At 48.9% G+C, this 16,966-nt stretch overlaps 7 protein-coding genes across 7 annotated transcripts; 4 read left to right on the top strand and 3 right to left on the bottom strand.

The window, feature by feature from the left end:
* Nucleotides 1-1,753: 1,753 nt before the first annotated feature.
* On the bottom strand, nt 1,754-3,712 carry VTN77DRAFT_7237 (uncharacterized protein; the record flags this gene model as incomplete). Its single annotated transcript, XM_069423604.1, has 3 exons — nt 1,754-3,011; nt 3,068-3,608; nt 3,664-3,712. The coding sequence occupies 3 exons, from the start codon at nt 3,710-3,712 to the stop codon at nt 1,754-1,756; spliced, it is 1,848 nt and encodes a 615-aa protein (XP_069275464.1).
* A 3,031-nt stretch (nt 3,713-6,743) lies between these two features.
* Nucleotides 6,744-7,536, top strand: VTN77DRAFT_7236 (uncharacterized protein; the record flags this gene model as incomplete). Its single annotated transcript, XM_069423603.1, has 4 exons — nt 6,744-6,945; nt 7,001-7,213; nt 7,269-7,370; nt 7,436-7,536. The coding sequence occupies 4 exons, from the start codon at nt 6,744-6,746 to the stop codon at nt 7,534-7,536; spliced, it is 618 nt and encodes a 205-aa protein (XP_069275463.1).
* Nucleotides 7,537-8,272: 736 nt separating this feature from the next.
* On the top strand, nt 8,273-8,753 carry VTN77DRAFT_7235 (uncharacterized protein; the record flags this gene model as incomplete). Its single annotated transcript, XM_069423602.1, has 2 exons — nt 8,273-8,310; nt 8,447-8,753. 2 exons carry the CDS (start codon nt 8,273-8,275, stop codon nt 8,751-8,753), a joined length of 345 nt encoding a protein of 114 aa, XP_069275462.1.
* Nucleotides 8,754-10,175: 1,422 nt separating this feature from the next.
* On the top strand, nt 10,176-10,866 carry VTN77DRAFT_7234 (uncharacterized protein; the record flags this gene model as incomplete). The annotated part of the gene is made up of 2 exons (XM_069423601.1): nt 10,176-10,218; nt 10,346-10,866. 2 exons carry the CDS (start codon nt 10,176-10,178, stop codon nt 10,864-10,866), a joined length of 564 nt encoding a protein of 187 aa, XP_069275461.1.
* A 679-nt stretch (nt 10,867-11,545) lies between these two features.
* VTN77DRAFT_7233 (uncharacterized protein) lies at nt 11,546-13,214 on the bottom strand (the record flags this gene model as incomplete). Its single annotated transcript, XM_069423600.1, has 8 exons — nt 11,546-11,620; nt 11,706-11,855; nt 11,934-12,019; nt 12,085-12,187; nt 12,363-12,496; nt 12,690-12,743; nt 12,978-13,014; nt 13,149-13,214. 8 exons carry the CDS (start codon nt 13,212-13,214, stop codon nt 11,546-11,548), a joined length of 705 nt encoding a protein of 234 aa, XP_069275460.1.
* A 944-nt stretch (nt 13,215-14,158) lies between these two features.
* Nucleotides 14,159-14,805, bottom strand: VTN77DRAFT_7232 (uncharacterized protein; the record flags this gene model as incomplete). Its single annotated transcript, XM_069423599.1, has 4 exons — nt 14,159-14,184; nt 14,243-14,485; nt 14,581-14,628; nt 14,691-14,805. The coding sequence occupies 4 exons, from the start codon at nt 14,803-14,805 to the stop codon at nt 14,159-14,161; spliced, it is 432 nt and encodes a 143-aa protein (XP_069275459.1).
* Nucleotides 14,806-16,098: 1,293 nt separating this feature from the next.
* Nucleotides 16,099-16,778, top strand: VTN77DRAFT_7231 (60S ribosomal protein eL22; the record flags this gene model as incomplete). The annotated part of the gene is made up of 4 exons (XM_069423598.1): nt 16,099-16,113; nt 16,290-16,325; nt 16,393-16,589; nt 16,652-16,778. 4 exons carry the CDS (start codon nt 16,099-16,101, stop codon nt 16,776-16,778), a joined length of 375 nt encoding a protein of 124 aa, XP_069275458.1.
* Between the last annotated feature and the right edge of the window lie 188 nt (nt 16,779-16,966).

The raw sequence follows: 16,966 nt of genomic DNA, 5'->3' as shown, positions 1-16,966 counted from the left end.
CTATACCGTTTTGGCTGAGTCACGCGGACGACCGCAAACTCGGTCTTGCGAATAATATTCGGCCACTTCACCCCCTTCCTCCGGCGGAGGATCAACGGAGGAGCGCTTCTCACGAATACCTTGCTCAATGTACTTCCCGACTTGCTCGAAACCCTCAAGTCTCAGAATCTGAAGTTCGTCATCCCAAGCATGACGCTCTTGCCGTCCATTGTCACCGTCCATTTGTTGCCAACGAAACCACATTCTCATCCCAAGGGTTGGGTCCCATCCGTTTCAGACTCCGACAATCCATGTTCTCCAGGGACCTGGCGTGGTTGGAGCGATTCAGTACTACATTTCTGCGGAGACAGAACCGCAGAGCTGTGGTCGCCTCCTTTCAGCAGCACTTATCGGCGTCACATGGTGCGGAATCGCAACCGCAAAAGGCGGACACGTTCGGCATTTTCCGCAGTAGTGGCAGACAGCGAGCAAGAAGAATCATAGTCTTGAGTGGTTTCAGTTTGCATGCCGCTCTTAAGCCGTGTCCGCGTCGGCAATGATCAAGGGAAATCCAGCTCTGGCGAACCTCTCGCAGGGGTTCTCCTAACTCATGGAAGGTAGATCGCTCAATCAATAGATAAATAAAATATACTATATAATAAATAGATGTCCACTGCTGAGTTGAGTTAGGTCAGGCCAGGCAGGCATTGCCACTACTACTACTACCTACCTACCTATACCACCCAATAAATAGATAGAGACAGAAAGCCTCGAATAGGTAGAGTAGAAACGAAGTAACAAATAACAGTTACGTTATGAGTCTACGACATTTGTCAACACCGCCCAGATAGATAATACATAATATTATATTGTTATTAACTGAGCTCGATCGATCGATCGATCGCGGTCGCAGTCGTGGTCGTGGTCGTAGCCTCAACTGATCGGATGTGAATGGAATATAATATGTACTGTACTATACTGTAACTCCGTAAAAGCTGACTACCTACCTAAGGAGGTACTACTTTGTCCTTTTGGGTAGGCAAGGTAGAAATAATAACATAACGAACGGCTCTTATTTTCGGACCTACGTCCGTACGTACGTACTGCACTGCACTGTACGTACGTGCGGACTATAACACAAGACTCTAGTAGACGAGAACAAGACTAGAAAAAAAGAATAAGAAATAAATAATCGCTGAATCAATCAAGTAATTAAACTCAACCAACCAACAAACAAACACCTTCCGCGAGTCTCACTCAGTCAAACCACGGAACCAAAACCTTATCCTTATACCTTATGCATGAATAAGAAGGTCTGTCTCTGTCTACACCTAGGGTAGCTTAACTTAGCTAGTAAGGAGGAGGCCCGTACGTACGTCCTAGCACGTTCATCATCAATCAAACAATCATCATCAGACAGTCAGTCAGTCAATCAATCAGACAATGAATCAACCCCACCAAGCAAGGGAAAAAAAAATAAACAATGCAAGACAATGCAACCGGAAAAAAACGCCAGTCCAAAACCCGAGTTGCTATCAGTCAACAAGACCCCCACAGTACCCAAAAAAAGACACAGAACAGAACAGAATCAAAAACCAACGACAATTACAATGTACTGGCAGAAGAATATGCAGAGACGCTTTTTCTTTTCGGCCCAGGTATCAGAGAAACAGTTTGACAGGTACCGAGAACCCAAAAAAGCTGCCAATGGCAAGAAGAAGAGTCATAGCTCGAAATCAAATTCGAGACACGACGGCTAGCGTCGGTGTTCACTTTACTTCACTCTCGTCGGAGAAGCTCCAACACTGCCAACTCGGCCGCTGACCTTGCGGATGCCCTTGCTCTCACTCTTGCTGTCCGTTGCGCGTCGAGGGCTTGAGCGCACTTTGCCCATCGATAGCGCTCCACTGCCACTCTTGCTGCTTGTTGGGGTCTTGTGGTTGCTCACCGTCGATTCTACCCAATTCTCTCGGTCTTCGAGCAACTCGTCTGCAAGCATGTGGTTGGTAGTGACAGTGGCAGAGTAACTGATGGAACGCTGGCTCGGCGAGGCACTCGGGGTTCTGGAGGAACGTTTCGCAAGCATGCGCATCTGGATTTCCTCTTCACTCTCGCTGCTCTCATTCGAGGTGCGATGTGCTCGTCCGGGCGTCGTCTTTTCAGAGGACTTATCCAGGTCTCTTTGGACGGCAAGGCTGCCAGAAACGTTGCGAGCGTACGGATGATGTCTCGAGTCCTTGCGATGGGACTTTCGTGGCTGGCCAGGAGTTGGTGCGGGCAAGGTGTCATCCGCGTAATGCGCAGCAGCCTCGTTATGGTCAATCTCGCCTAAAGCCGCACGTTTCGAGTGGGTTCCGTTCGGGGGGGTGACTGTCTGTCCATTGCTTGAACGCTGCTTCTGCGAAGGTCGACCAGGCGTGACAGGTGCAGACAGAGCAAGCTTCTCCCTCCACGTGTCCTCAAACCACCACTCTCTGAAAGCACCTTGATTGAGATGTAACCAGTGTTGCTGAGGTCCCACGACCATACCCGGACGCATGAATCGCATATACGCGATAATCTCATTTGCCGTGAAGCCATATCGGTAAATCAGGTACGCCCCTATAAGACATCCGGTACGGCCCAGGCCCGCCTTGCAGTGCACAGCAATGCCCTTGTTCTTGACCGTAATCATCTCGTGGGCCATTTTGATGAAGCGCCGCACCAAGGGCAGCGGGGGACATGTGCCGTCTTCGAAGATCATGTCGACATGGTTGATACCCAGCGCGGTGAAGTAGGACGGGGAGTAGAGTTCGGAATTGAGGCGCACAACCAGGCCGATATTTCGTGAGGAGAAATGCGCCAGAACATTCTTGAAAGGAACCGGGAGTTTCGAAGCGAGCACTTCAGAAACGGTGGAAGGGAGGGCGGCATACTCCGGGGTGTTGGGAGGGATCGGTGCGACTGGCTGGTGCTGGGGTGAGGCGAAGGCTATGAAGTGTGGCGTGATCCAGTTGAAGTCACCCATATCTACTCGCTCATATCGCTCATACCTGACCTCCGATCAGTATTCCGGGCGTCACCAGAGCGTGAAATTCCGCCGACTTACTCTTCGAGACTAAAATCTTTCAGTCCACACAAAGACTCTTCCTTCGCTTTCCACACGCCGTACACGACGTCCTGAATACTTAGCACGTAATCCGCTTGGCTATAACCCGCATCGCGGAACGGCATGTACGGCGGATCTGCCTGAGCGATGGGTGCGAGGGCAAGATGCGGGGGCCACGACTGGATCAAAACCATGTAGCATGCTACCAGGCAGGCAGCATTGGCCCGGCTGCGCGAGTCCGGCTTGCTCCAAAACACAACCGCACGGTCATTGTTGGCGGGGTCACCCAGAATCTCGTGGAATTGAACCGCAAACCGGTACAGATGACCGATGTGGAGAGGACCAAAGTCTGCATGGAAAGCATTGTAGAGCAGTGTGTCGTCCACCGTAAAGTATACTGGAGTCTTGTTTTTGGGGCCCACCTCCGGGCTTTGCTGGCCTCTTGCAGATCGTTTACTGGGAGATCGGGGCTGCTGGGAAGGATACGGGAAGGGTGTCTGGGGATCTGGAGGAGAATTGTAGGAAGCGAGATAAAGTCGATCTGCACGCTGTCAGTGCTGACCAACTCCTGGGCGTTTTCGCGACGACATCCATACCTTGAATGTACTCGATCACCTGTCCATGACTGGCTGTGACGGACGGCATTTTTCCTAGCTTTGCTGCCGGCAACTGCGGGCAGCTATATAATGTAGCGTTTCGAAATCGGAAACCGGAAGAATTGGCGACGCGACGCAGGGAACCAGGTGGTCGGAAAAAATAAAGCCTCGTAAGCAACGAGAAATAAGATAATCACCCAGATAAGACGGAAGGAAAGGCGTCTCAGAGCTGTTCAACCATGACCCGGTGAAGAGAGGTTCAATTGCTCCAGCGATCCCACCGCTGCAAATCTCACTTGCAATGCAGGATGAGGAATGGGGAGGTAACGATAAATAGTGAGATGCGGTGATAAGCAGCCTAGATACGCTCGAGAAGCAGCCCCGAAGCAAAGGAGAGACGGTGTGTGATGGGAATAACAATGGGAACAAGAGAAAGAAATCAAAGCATGAAAGTCGAGATGAAGAGTGATGCCACTGGCGACTCTCTAGCAGCTGCGATGCACGCTGAGTGGCTGTTTTGTGTTGTGATGAGCCCAACATGGTTAGCGCGAAGCCGTTGACAGGACAACGGGCGCGGTGCCTGAGGCGGCGAGGGTTCTGCCGCCGTGGGAGCCAATCGTCGTGCGAGGGCAGGAGCGTTGCGGCCCGCTCCCGCCTTTCCAAACAGAACACACAACAATAACCACAACAACAGTCAACGCAGTTCCCGAAGTGGTTAGTTCCCCAACCAAACAAACACAACAAACATGTCCAACTGCAAGACTCGTCGCCTACTGCATGCACTCTGATCGCGTCCAGACACGTGTCACGCACTGGAGCCCGCGAAAGACAATGGAGCAGCCTCCATCGTGAAGGACAGTGGAATTATCACATGACTCGGTGTGTTTTTCCATGATTTCGCTCGCCGTTCGCCCCGTTTGGATTTACCTACTTAAGTACTCAGACAGGATGCAGCAAGGCAGCGAAGGCCCAACACGAGTCGACGGGCGCGTCTCGAATCCGCGATATGATAATTAGACGATGGCGTTACTCTCTCGACTTGCAAGATCGAGCGCTTCCAAGAAGTCAAATTTGCCCGATTGGGAGCAGCGGCGTGGATTAACGGGAACATCTGTCAGCACCGAGGATCGCCTGAAGCATCGTCGTCGTTGACAGCGCTGCTCCTAGCAATATATGGTGATGCCATGACAAGCATCAACAGAGCAATCTCCTTGTTGTCAAGGTCTATGCAGTAGACCGGAGATGATTGGTATACTGACTGCATTCTACCTGGGATGCCTGTCAGCAACGCAGCCACGCTCATGCGGCATGCCTGCACGCAGCACACCAGGTCTCGTCAGCCACCAATTCTCTCCAATGTGCGCCGTGCACTTGTTGTTGCAGCCCAAAGTGAAAATCGCAGTTGGACTCCGTTCTTATCAATGCCCAATAACGACAACTTGCTGATGACTGCTTGCTTGGGGAATCATTGAAAACTCCGTACAGAGTACTGTGGCTTCACTGGCTCTGCTGTGATGCACGGTTCAAATTAAGTGTCACCTGTGGCTCTGATTATTACTGAGATTGGTTTAAAACCCGAGTTCAAGGATCAGCAGGGGCTTGGGCTCTCAGTTTCATCACATCTGCAAATGACGCCAACAGGCCAACTACTCACACTCCTGCCAGATTTGGTACATCCTTAGCGACCAAGATGGAACGAACTTAATTACTCAATCCATTCATATCACTCCGTAATTTGAGATCCTCCGAGCCAATTAGTAAGGTTTGTCACAGAGTTTGTTACCATAAAGCAGGTACTTCTGAAGCCCTTGTCTGGAAAATCTGCCATCGAACTGATCCTATTGAAGCATGTCTCTTGTACTCGGCATTTGCACCACACCAGTCAAAGTTAAGACTTCTATACGCAGCAACAGTATAATAATAACAACAATGTGTCGTCAGTCGCACCTTGGTTAGTAAAGCCAGCTTCACGTGTTGGAAACTTCACAGCGTCCACTATTCGACAAACGGCGGTCTGGTGGCGCTCTCTAAGTGCAGTTGGGGGAAATACGGATCAGCGGATAGTGCAGGACGGTTGGTGGACGGACTCCATTATTTGAATAATAGTGTGGTCAGGCAGGGACTATCCGTCCAGAAAAAGTCAAGGATCGGCGTGTAGTCAAAATTCAGTCGATCAAACGGGCGGGCCACCTGGCTGTCAAGCGAGTCCCGAGTCCGGTAGTTGGCCGGCTTGTGACCTGTTCTCCCCATCCCCCCGCATGGTGCCCACGAGGTTATCCCGTTAGTTGACAGGCACCACCGACTACGGATCTTTTTGTCCAGGGTGACTGCAAACCCTCTCGATTTCATTTCATTTCAGAGCACAGCCACCACGATAGGAGCAATTGGACCCATGCCCCGTGGAAGTGATCTCAAGCGGATGATATTTTTCCCATGGACAGCGTCTGTACTGCCGACAAGTACGGAGTACGGAGTACAGACAAAGGTCAATGAATCCATACGATTGGCAATGATCGTGCCAACTTGCGAAAAGATAGACTAATTCAGGGTCACTACAGAGTAATCAGCAGAATAATTACATTCGCCCATCAGACCCACGTTCTCATATCGTGGCAGGTTTTAAATGAAGCTTCATCACGTTTAGCTTTTCCTCCCCGGGCAATCCCGACGTCCATCCCCAAGATAACAAAGAACCGCTTTTCCAGAAGAATGCCGATCTCTATTCTTTCAACAGACTATTGAATCGTGTCATCCCCTTGGGTCCGTCAAGAGGGACCAAGGACGCACAAGCCGCAAGGACTCCGTGCAATGAGGGAGCCAGGGACATGGGCCACCGTCATGGCGGGTCTGTACTACAATACTCCGTAGAGGGAAAAAGGGGTTGGGAAATGTCGTGATTTCAGGATGTATATAAACCGGTCACCAGCCTGCAGCAATATGCTCTTTCTTCTCTTCATCATCACAGACAGTCGTTTTCACAGTCGCTTCTGCCTTTTCGCTCTCTCTCTCTCGCTTACCCACTTAGTCACTCTTTTTACGAAAAGTCACTCCTTTCGCAAAAAACTCCAACCACAAGCAAAATGAAGTTCTCTGGAATCATTGCTACCCTTGCCGTGTCCGGCGCTGCCACTGCTGCAGTCATCCCTCGCGACCAGGTTGTCTCCCCGACCATCCAGGGCACCCTGGTCCAGCTGAACACTGTCCTGGGCAGCCTGCAGTCTCTGGCCCAGAACAATGTCAACGGCGTTGCTAACACTGCCGACGTCGCCGGCATCAAGAGCGGTACGGAAGAGTCCTTTTGATCAATCGTGTTTGCATGGACTGACTTTGGGCACAGAGTTGGACGGCATCAAGTCTCAGCTTGCCACCCTCGCTGGTCAGACGACTCAGGCTACCAAGCGTGACCTCGTTACCGGCGCCGTTGGCACTGTCACCGGCACCGTCGACTCCGTTGCCGGTCCAGTTATCACCCCGGTTGACCAACTTGCCGGCAATGCGGTTGGCACTGTCGAGGGTGCTGCTGGTGCCGTTGCCAGCCCTCTTCTGGACAGTACGTGTATTTTGAGTGATGGGTCGAAATCTGTTCAATGTCTAATTGATCATAGCTCTCGGAAGCGTGACTGGAGGTGTGGCCAAGCGTGACACCGTTACCGTTGACGTCTCTGGCCTGCTCCCTCTTGCTCAGACCGTCGTTACCGACATCGAGAGTAAGACGACCCTCGACGTTCAGATCAATTGTAATTGAAGCAGCAGCTGATTAATTCTTCAACAGACAAGGTCCCTGTTAACACTCTCGTCAACGACGTCAACACCCTCGTTCACGGTATCTCCGTCACCGTTAACGTTCCCCTGAACGTTCCCGTCTCCAACTAGACAAGTCATGGAAAAATAGTCTGGCACTTTTCATCATTGGTCATGATCTTCAGCGAGAGAGTTTTCACGATCAACACAAGCGCAAGGCGTTGTCGGTTTTAACGTTCAATCTCTTCTAGATGAAGATACGACCACTTTTGGAAAGTGGCAGGTGACATTTTCTATTTGCTTCTGAGTTTTTGTTCTGGGGAGGATTTCCAGTATAACTGCGTGTTGAGGTGGAAATTTTTTGCGGGAGATTATATTTGTTGGTATTTGTATATTTATATTCAATGGGCAGAGGCCGACTTTCACGATAATGTGTTATTTGAATTTTTTTTCGAAAGTAATCCTGAAATTTGGCCAAGCCTTTGTAGTCGTAGCAACTGAATATTTCCGACGAAATAATGAGCGGATATAGGCGCAGTAATTCTTGAACCTGAGGCAGAAATGCTGACTCATCCGTCTCTTTCCACAAGACCCCGCTACCATGTTCCCCTCGTAATATCAACTTCCAGGAACCTGTCGTAAGTCCTCAGAGAAGACCAATATTTCATTGATGTTCGTAAGATATAAACAGTCCCACACTCCTCATATCTCGTGAAGTTTTGTTTCTATTTATTCCTTATTTGGTGTCTTCTTCCTGTTAGTCTACAATTCGAAGTCAGTGAAGTGCACACAGAGGGATAAAGAATTCGGTCGACAGCGTTGCTCCTGCACAGGATTCCTCGATTCTAGAAAAACTACCTAGGACACCATGGCTACGGAGGAGAATTCCCAATTTCCTTATTCACTGTCAGTACAATGGACTGTTTTCCTCCCCGCACACTGATGCAAAATTCCTTTCATTGAAACATCGTCAAGAAGCAAATCTATCTTCTGCTCTAGCTTGGCCGCTGACAAAGACGATTTTTTGGGCTGCGTCTTTCAGGACTATCTCACTTCCCCTCCCAACCCATCGTCTTGCGTCTTCCGCCCTTCGTGCGCTCCAAGTCGATGCCGAACTGTCTCCTTCCGTCAGACGAAACATGGCGCTGACGGTCCCGCCGGGTAAAATTACTGGTTCCGATGCCGATGCGCCAGAAGAGATGAAGACGGTGCTCGAGACGACGTACCGGGCGACGACGAATCGAATGCTGCGGGTGGCTGTGAACGGATTCATGGAAAGCCTAGGGGTTGTGTTGGGAGTCATGGAAGAGTTGGACGTCGATGTTCTGAAGGCAGAACTGGGAAAGTGAATTCGATCGATGTGAACGAGGTGGGTTAGCACGGGCCATGTCGATGTGTTTGACGGATACGATTACGCTACTGTGAAGCGATCGCACACTCGTTCAACAATATCAGCCTGCAATCCACTGGGGTTAGGCTGCTCGGTACGCATTATCCCTGCGCAGAGGACAGTGGGTGGTTGCTCCAGAACCAAAGTATGGAGAAAGAAGGACCCCGCGGTGCAGAACTCCCAGCGGGACTTCTGGCGGAAAACCTCACGGGGAACTTCTTGCTGCTCTAGAATCCTATATTCGCCAAATGGAAGCGATCAGGCCAAGCTTCTGGAGATGGTGGTTGTGCTCTGTCTGTCTCCATCCAGTCCGCAGTCCTATGTCGCAGTGGAAAGGGCGAACACCTATGATGAATCCGGGTTGCTCCGGGTTTCTAGTTGCAATCAACATCCGTGGCGATTTAATTTCCTGTACGGAGTAGAGTATCCTCGGATAAATCTTACTTCCTCTACGAGAAGGCATGAGATATTTAAACTGTTGCGCTGGCCGTACGGATTGATCATGGATATATGTATGTATGCACATGTACATACTCACACCAACACAAAATGTGCACATAGTCATACAAAGTTCGAATTCAAATTCAGTAATATAACAATCATATCTACCTCGGCACATAGGTAACAGACTAAACCAGTGTTAGCTCCTGGGGCAGTTGTCGTCTAGTGTTTAGTCATAGCGTGATCTATGACAAATACCAGAAAGTATATATGTTAGGTAGCCTCGGCCGGTCGGTCCGCCATGGACCGAAAGATGAGTCCAAGAAATTGAGACTTGAGTCCTGCATAACTAATCGTTTAAGGAATAATGAAAAGAATAATGCTGAGCATTTCCTCTACTTCGTGGCGCTTTTGCTGCTGTTGAATGGTCGTTACTTGCTTGACTTTCCCAGTCGATGACGCCGCTGGCACATGCCTTGTCTTGTCGTCCCGGAACCTTGTCGGGTACCCCACTTTCCGGAGCACGTATTGCCTGTTTCGGTCTCTCGGAAGTGACCATCAGCTCCAGACCCATCATCAGGGTCGGAGCAGTCCTTCTGCAATGAATGCCTTTTAAGTTCTCACGTCAGAACATATAAGCCATTGCGAACTCATCTGTTTTCTGGGGCGTCTGCGCATGCGCAAACTCCATCATCGCGCCACTGTTTCGACTCGTCGGTCGCTGACGTCTAGCGTGATACGATTCTGCCATTCTGAAACGCGATCCTCTCCTGTCGCGATCTATCATACCGGGCTATTCTTGCGACGTTCGATTGCGGCTCCTATCACATCGTCGAAGCTCCTCCCTCGTTCTCCGTCTTGCTTGACTAATATCGCATCTCCCCGTGCGGTACCTCCTACGAACGCATACACTAGTTGTCTGCGAAGTCATTACAGCACCATGTCTTCTGCGACGACATTCTACGATTTCTCTCCTCTTGACAGTATGGATATCTCCCCCCTCAGGACTTCCTTACTCGCATCTTTCTTTCTTTCCTGCTTCCTTGGCGCATTCATTTCATTGAATTACGAGTTTTGTGCTGACCGGTTGGAATTATTTCTGTCTTTTAGAAAAGGGCGAGCCCTTCCCCCTCTCCTCCCTGAAGGGCAAGGTTGTCCTCGTCGTCAACACGGCATCCAAATGCGGCTTTACCCCGCAGTTCAAAGGTCTCGAACAGCTCTACCAATCCATCAATTCCAAGCACCCAGACTCTTTCGTCGTGCTGGGCTTCCCTTGCAACCAGTTTGGCGGTCAGGACCCCGGCAGTAACGATGAGATTCAGACGTTCTGCCAGGTGAATTACGGTGTCACGTTTCCCGTTCTGGGAAAAATTGATGTCAATGGCAGCAACGCCCACCCCCTTTACGAGTGGCTGAAGAGCGAGAAACCCGGCATCATGGGCCTAAAGAGAATTAAATGGAACTTTGAAAAGTTTGGGATATCTGGAGATGGCAAAGTCTTTGGTCGCTGGGGAAGCATTACGAAGCCTGAGAGTCTCGAGGAGACGATCCTCAAGGAGGTCGAGAAGGCGAAGCAGTCCGGCGCGGCGGCCCCGGCGGAAGCTCCCAAAGAGGAAGCCAAATCGTCTTAAGAAAGCAAGCAAGAGACGATATTTCCGCTTTTTCCTTTCTTCCCTACGGTTGGTTGTGACGCGATAACGAGAGATATCTTTATACGCTTGACCTGGGGCTTTCATTATATCACGTGATTCGAACCTGATTAGGACTAGCTTGGTTGCCTTACGAGCGAGGCATGGAGATTCTCAACTCACTCGTCAATTCTGCAAGACAGACAGCCTTTGATTGCGGACCTGTTCCTACTGATAATTACCACTCAACTCCTGTCCTAGATCTGACACATGGAGAGTCGTTGCTTTTTTTTTCTAGCCCAGCGAATAGCATGTTATTCATACCCTCTATCAATGGAAGTATCGTTCACCAGGAATAGATTCCTAGTACTCTCTCCTCATCATCTTTATTTCCTAGGACATGCAGCTATACCCATCCTTCCTTCACGAGCGCGGTTACTGTTTCTTTCCGATGTTACTTAAATAAATTAAACCTTTTTGCGCATCGCATTGCATTGCATTGCCATCTCGTACATATCCATTATTCTCCCCGATCACGAACTAACAACAGAACGCCATGATCCTCGAAAAACATCCGTGTGTCAGATTAAACAATCTTTTTTGTTCCATGGTACCTTGTTCTCGCTGGTGGAGAAAAAAAAAGAAACACATCCGTTCATTCATTGCCCCAACTGCACCTCCTTCAAACCGCCGCACTTCCCTTAGGAATGAGATTCCTCAGCGAGAGGTCATACACGACGTCTTCGACCTTTTTGAGCTGTTTGAGAAAGAAAATAGCGAGTGTAAGCATTCACGAAAAAAAAAGGACGAAAAGAGTCTGCAGAGGTGAAAAGGAGACATACGCTGTATTTAATCCCATCGCTCCTCTTGCGCAAGATGTCGTTCTTCAGATTGAGCAGCTGAAAGCCCGCGAATAGATCTTTGATGAAGGCGTTTATCTGGAGCGGGCGGTGGTAGTCGCCCAATGTGACTGAGTTGACAGCCAGACGGGCCTGATGTTGTCACTTGCGTCAGATAGTCCAAAATCGAGAAAGAGGAAGAAAAAAGATGAAAGAAGAACTCCCACTAACCAGCTCCTCAACAAGCGAAATCAACGCAAGGAGATACTCCTCGATCGTGAGATGGAAAGCGTCCTCGCCTTTGAGATTGACGGGAACTGCGAATTGCGCGTCGATCAGTATGAGTTAACTAATGCAAAACGTATCATTATGTACTACAAACCATCGAGAAACTTCCCAACCTCCTCAATCGTCAAAAAGGAGGAATTGGCTTGCTTGTATTCTGAAAGTCCGCCTAGCCAGGCACAAAGTTCGATCGAGAACACCTATTTCAATAGCAATTCATAGCACGAGGCGTCCGTCATCAGTTACGTCTTCGTTTCACTCGTGTTCAACTCGGAAAGGATCAAGTCTCGGTCTTCTGTCCTACAGCCTCTCTCATAGAGGCATATAACATAGGCTCAAGAAGAGCTGGGGGAATAACAACCGAACTGAACTCACCAGATTCTGCAACTCTCGCGACCACACGCCATTGTACTTGTAGAATGGATGGTGCGATGCCACGAACGCTAGACGAGAGACGTCCTCCTTCTGCGAACGGATCTGCTCGCCTGCTTCGTCGAGGATTGGTTTCACTTTTTTTTCGCAAGTCAGTACCGGATCCTTGTTGTGAGTTCTGCTGTTCCGCGTGGTCAAGCAAAGGGAACCTGGTTATAATGACAATTGTCTGTCGAGCGCATGCAGTAACAGATTGGAAAGCAAAGACGTGTTTCTTTCATTCTTTCTATTTTTTTTTTAAAGGAATAGGATTGTGAAAAGAAGACCTACATTTATCCGCAGGAGTAGAATGTGCCCTTGAGAGGGTTGCCTGTGTTGTTCTCCCTGTAGTCCAGCAATAATATCAGTGAAACTCGCTCAATTTGGTAGGAGAAAAAATTTAAAAGATAGAGATACGAAAAAAAAAGGAGGAAACAAGATAAAAGCCTCTGGAAAGTGTGCTCGTGGAATTACACAGCACATATTACTGATTGCACCCGATTAATCCAGTAATCCAGTCGAGAAGCCATCCACCCTTCCAGGAAAGAAGTAAGGAAACAAAAACACCAACCAACCAACCTTTTCGCGCAAGGGACTGAACAATATCATGAAGCTCCTATATACATATCTGCGAGTTAGTCTTCAGATTCTAACTAACTGGCTTTTTGTATTTGTCTTGGCTGAAGGTTCGGAATCGTTTTTTGCGAACCCATGATTCCGAAGCTAGTGAACAGGAAAAAGAAAACTTACATCCCGCACAGCGCTCTCTTCGTCAATTTTTGCTTGGAGATGTTCGAAAATCGCTGGGTCGATCATTGCGGAGAGGGTTGGGCTTTTTTTTTCGCTGTAGGTACCTAATTAATGTATGTAGATGAATGAATGAGTGGGGAGGATCGGGTCCTCCGAGATGTTTGACTGGACTGACGCCGTTGTGATGACTGAGGTGAGGTGAATTAAGGTGCCGCCACGGGTAGACAGACAACACACACGCATTTAACTCGGGGTGTTTTTACGTCCCTCCATTGATTCAACACATGGGGTTATTTACGGTATAGTGTGTTGAAATTTAATCTTGAAATTAATTATTGGGAGAATTCGCTGGAGATGGAATGTTCATTGTCAGGTACGGTGCTTGTAGCGGCAAAGATATATATTCAACTAGCTACCGTCCCCAGTGACCACCTGAAGCATCCCACCTTTTTTCTTTTTTTCTTTTTCTTTTTAAAAATCATAGCAATGCTGTTTCCATTCAATGCGCTACGGCGGAGACAGTGGTCTTAAATTTACGCGCCAAAGGTTTATTCCTTAGCGAGGATGGCTTTCCTCTAATGATCATGACTCCAGCTGTCGTCTGGAGAAATCGATTGAAAGTTTCCGAATTGTTCGTCCGTCAGACTCAAAGAAATCACACCAGTAGTGAGTTGCGGTGTTGATCCTGGGCGAGATAAGCATGGGATCTCACCGAGTCTTGCTCCAATGCGAACTCTCACCGTTCGCTTCTCACTCTTTGTCAAAGAACGTAACGCTGTGGAGAGCCTACTGAGACACTGTACAGAGGCAGGACCGTAGTGAGAGATCGACTTTCACGCCTGCTTCAAATTGTCCATTGATTAATAACGACTAAAACGCCATAGTCTTGAATGACAAGCTTGCCTTAGAAAGAACCCCAACTGAAATGCGCCTTTGACCTTCAATCGCCCCTCGTGTCTCATCAGTTATCGTCCCGCAGACTAGAGCATATAACAGACAGCAGAAATATCTCAGTATCGGTATCTCGTAGAATAATCTGTCAGGCAGTCAGCAAACTGCAAAATAGCGTGCACTCCATGGTATGTGATGCTCACCTTTCGGGCTGACAACCAGACCCCGTCCTTTCTTCGCGCCCTTGTAGATCGTCTCGATGATATCGATCAACTCTTGTTTGTCCTCAAGCACCCAGTTGAGCTTATTGTTGTTACCCGTTCCGAAGTCGCACATCATGTGTTTGTTCCGGAAGAAGAACATGATCGTCATCGGGTCGTAGAGCTCGTACATCGTATTAAATTCTGGGACCTGATCGATATCGCAGAGGTAAATCACGGCGAAATCTGTTGAGCAGAAAGAAGCAACGAGGTTAGCATCGTGGTATTGTCTTCGGTCGTCGCGAGAATGGGAAAACCTCAGTTCAGTTCGGTCGACTTACTCTTGACGCGATCCGCAATTTTATATAAAATTTCATCCATCCTCATACCTGAGATCTGCTCGTCAGCCTCGTCGAGTCCAAAGCGAAGTGGCAGCGACCTTGACACTTACAGTCAGGATCGTGATCCCGGCCGAATCTAATCACGACCAGTCTTTCATCTTCGCTGAGGATGGCTTGGTCGACGTGCCACGCCGTGGGAAGATGAGGAAGGACAATGGAACCCATATTGAGCTTTTGGACAGTAGATTCGTGAGAGTAATTGACGAGATATCAGCTCAGCAGATTGGAAACTACGTGCGGAGTAAAGATAAGAGCTATGAGGTGCTGAAGGCGGTGAAAGGCGGCAATATACGATGAAGCTCAACAAGTCTGCCCAACCGAAAAGAGGGGATCTCGCGGGGTTGAGTCTATTCAAGAGGGAAGAAAGGCTAAATTATATGGAATGTGTTCAAGGCATTAATATGTCTTTACAGGAACAGACAGAGCTGGCAACTCTTATCCTAGATGACTCGCGAAGCTTCGAAATTTATATCACGTGGTAGAACTGCAGACTGGAGCAGTGGCAAGATACCAAGAATACGGAGTACAGCTGCAAGATCAACGAGAGTGACTGGAGCTGTGGCGACAGATGCGGAGAAAGATGAACAGTCCTGAGAGTAAGGAATACTGGAAGCTAAAACGGTTTAGATTCATCTAAGTACAGCTAGATATTGACAGCATGTCGCTACTGATGACTCGTACAATGACAACTTCCACAAATACAGGAAACCAGGTGACTCAATACGGAAAGCCACGTCGCCACCACTCACAACCAGCTTCGCTAAGGTACTAGAATACTTCGAGAGCTCCTTCTTCTCCAGCCTACCGGACAAGCCGTTAGGATGATGAAAAAGGGTTTGTTCGCGTCACTCGGTGGTAGTGTAAGACCGAGGACACGGTGCGACGAGGTGTGCGCAAGCGCAGAGGCCCCATCGCGCGGTCCAAAAATGAGATTAATCAATGTTGTGTTCCTTAGAACACTTTCAGAGATTAAACTGAAAAGAACAGATACTACACTTGATCTAAGCCAAAAGGCAAAGAGAGCTGGAGAAGAAAAGAAGAAAGAAATCAAAGAACGGCGGGAGGTGAGGGATATTTATACCTTTGGTCTGGTGGTCCGTGCGGCGGTTGATTCTCTGACACCTGCTAAGCGAGCCAATCGCTGGGAAGAAGCCTCTGTTGCCTAGCCAGAGGCAAATAGCGCAAACCAGACAAACATGCAAACACCTAAAACAATGCAAAGTAGACAAAATCCGCTCGCCATGTGCACACCTCTGCCCTAGCCCTACCTCCTACCCAAAACGGTTGGGACCGCACATCGTCCATTGTGGGCATTTTTCGACCAGCGGTTCCACAGCTTGGGAAGATCTCTTATTTTTTGACAACCCGCAAACCCACTACGAAAAAGGCGCAGGATACTCACCTCTTTGCGTCGCCACCTTAAATCAAAATCAATTCAAAAAACTCCCATCAATCGCAATGGCTCCCGCTACTGTATGTTAATTGTTCCGAAAAACCGCTTTGCTGTTCCCCCATGAGTTTTCCGATCGCTTGGTCTTTTGCAGCGGTCGATGTCAGATTCGATGCGGAGACCAAGATGGGAAGAAAATCTCAGGGATTGTCGTCAATGATGGAACAGTAGGCTAATCATCTTCTTTCGCAATCATTAGGCTCGTTCCAAGAAGCCCCAGAAGGTCACGAAGAAGGTAAGACATACAATGCGCAAGTCATATTGCTTTGGTGCTTAGGGCGTATCGGTTAACAGTGTCATAGTTCGTGATCAATGCCTCGCAGCCTGCGAGTGACAAGATCTTCGACGTCTCCGCCTTCGAGAAGTTCTTGCACGACCGCATCAAGGTCGAGGGCCGCGTTGGCAACCTGGGCGACAACGTCCAGATCTCTCAGTCCGGTGATGGCAAGATCGAAGTCGTCACCCACATCCCCTTCTCTGGCCGGTACCTGAAGTACCTGTATGTGCTGCCCCTGTTCCCTATGGTATAAGGCAAGGTACTAATACAATTGCTGTTTCCAGGACCAAGAAGTTCCTCAAGAAGCAGCAGCTCCGTGACTGGCTGCGTGTCGTCTCTACCTCCAAGGGCGTCTACGAGCTCCGCTTCTACAACGTCGTCAACGACGAGGCTGAGGAGGAAGAGGACTAAATTGATTCTTCCGGGAAACTGAGGGATGAAGAGCACTAGTTGGGGTGCCATGCTCCCAGAAAATTACGTCATCCAGACTATCATCTGGATCCAGTGATGGGAGAGAATTGGCTGTAGTGGTGGACAAAAAAAGACCCTTTAACCAGGGCTATGATATCCGTCAGAGTGTTTATGTGTGGTTCCACGGT

The sequence above is a fragment of the Rasamsonia byssochlamydoides genome (assembly GCF_041956645.1).
Source record: "Rasamsonia byssochlamydoides strain NRRL 3658 unplaced genomic scaffold VTN77scaffold_59, whole genome shotgun sequence".
NCBI classification, from domain to species: domain Eukaryota; kingdom Fungi; phylum Ascomycota; class Eurotiomycetes; order Eurotiales; family Trichocomaceae; genus Rasamsonia; species Rasamsonia byssochlamydoides.
The sequence above is the reverse complement of the archived record's forward strand: the minus strand, read 5'-3'. Positions and strand labels throughout refer to the sequence as shown.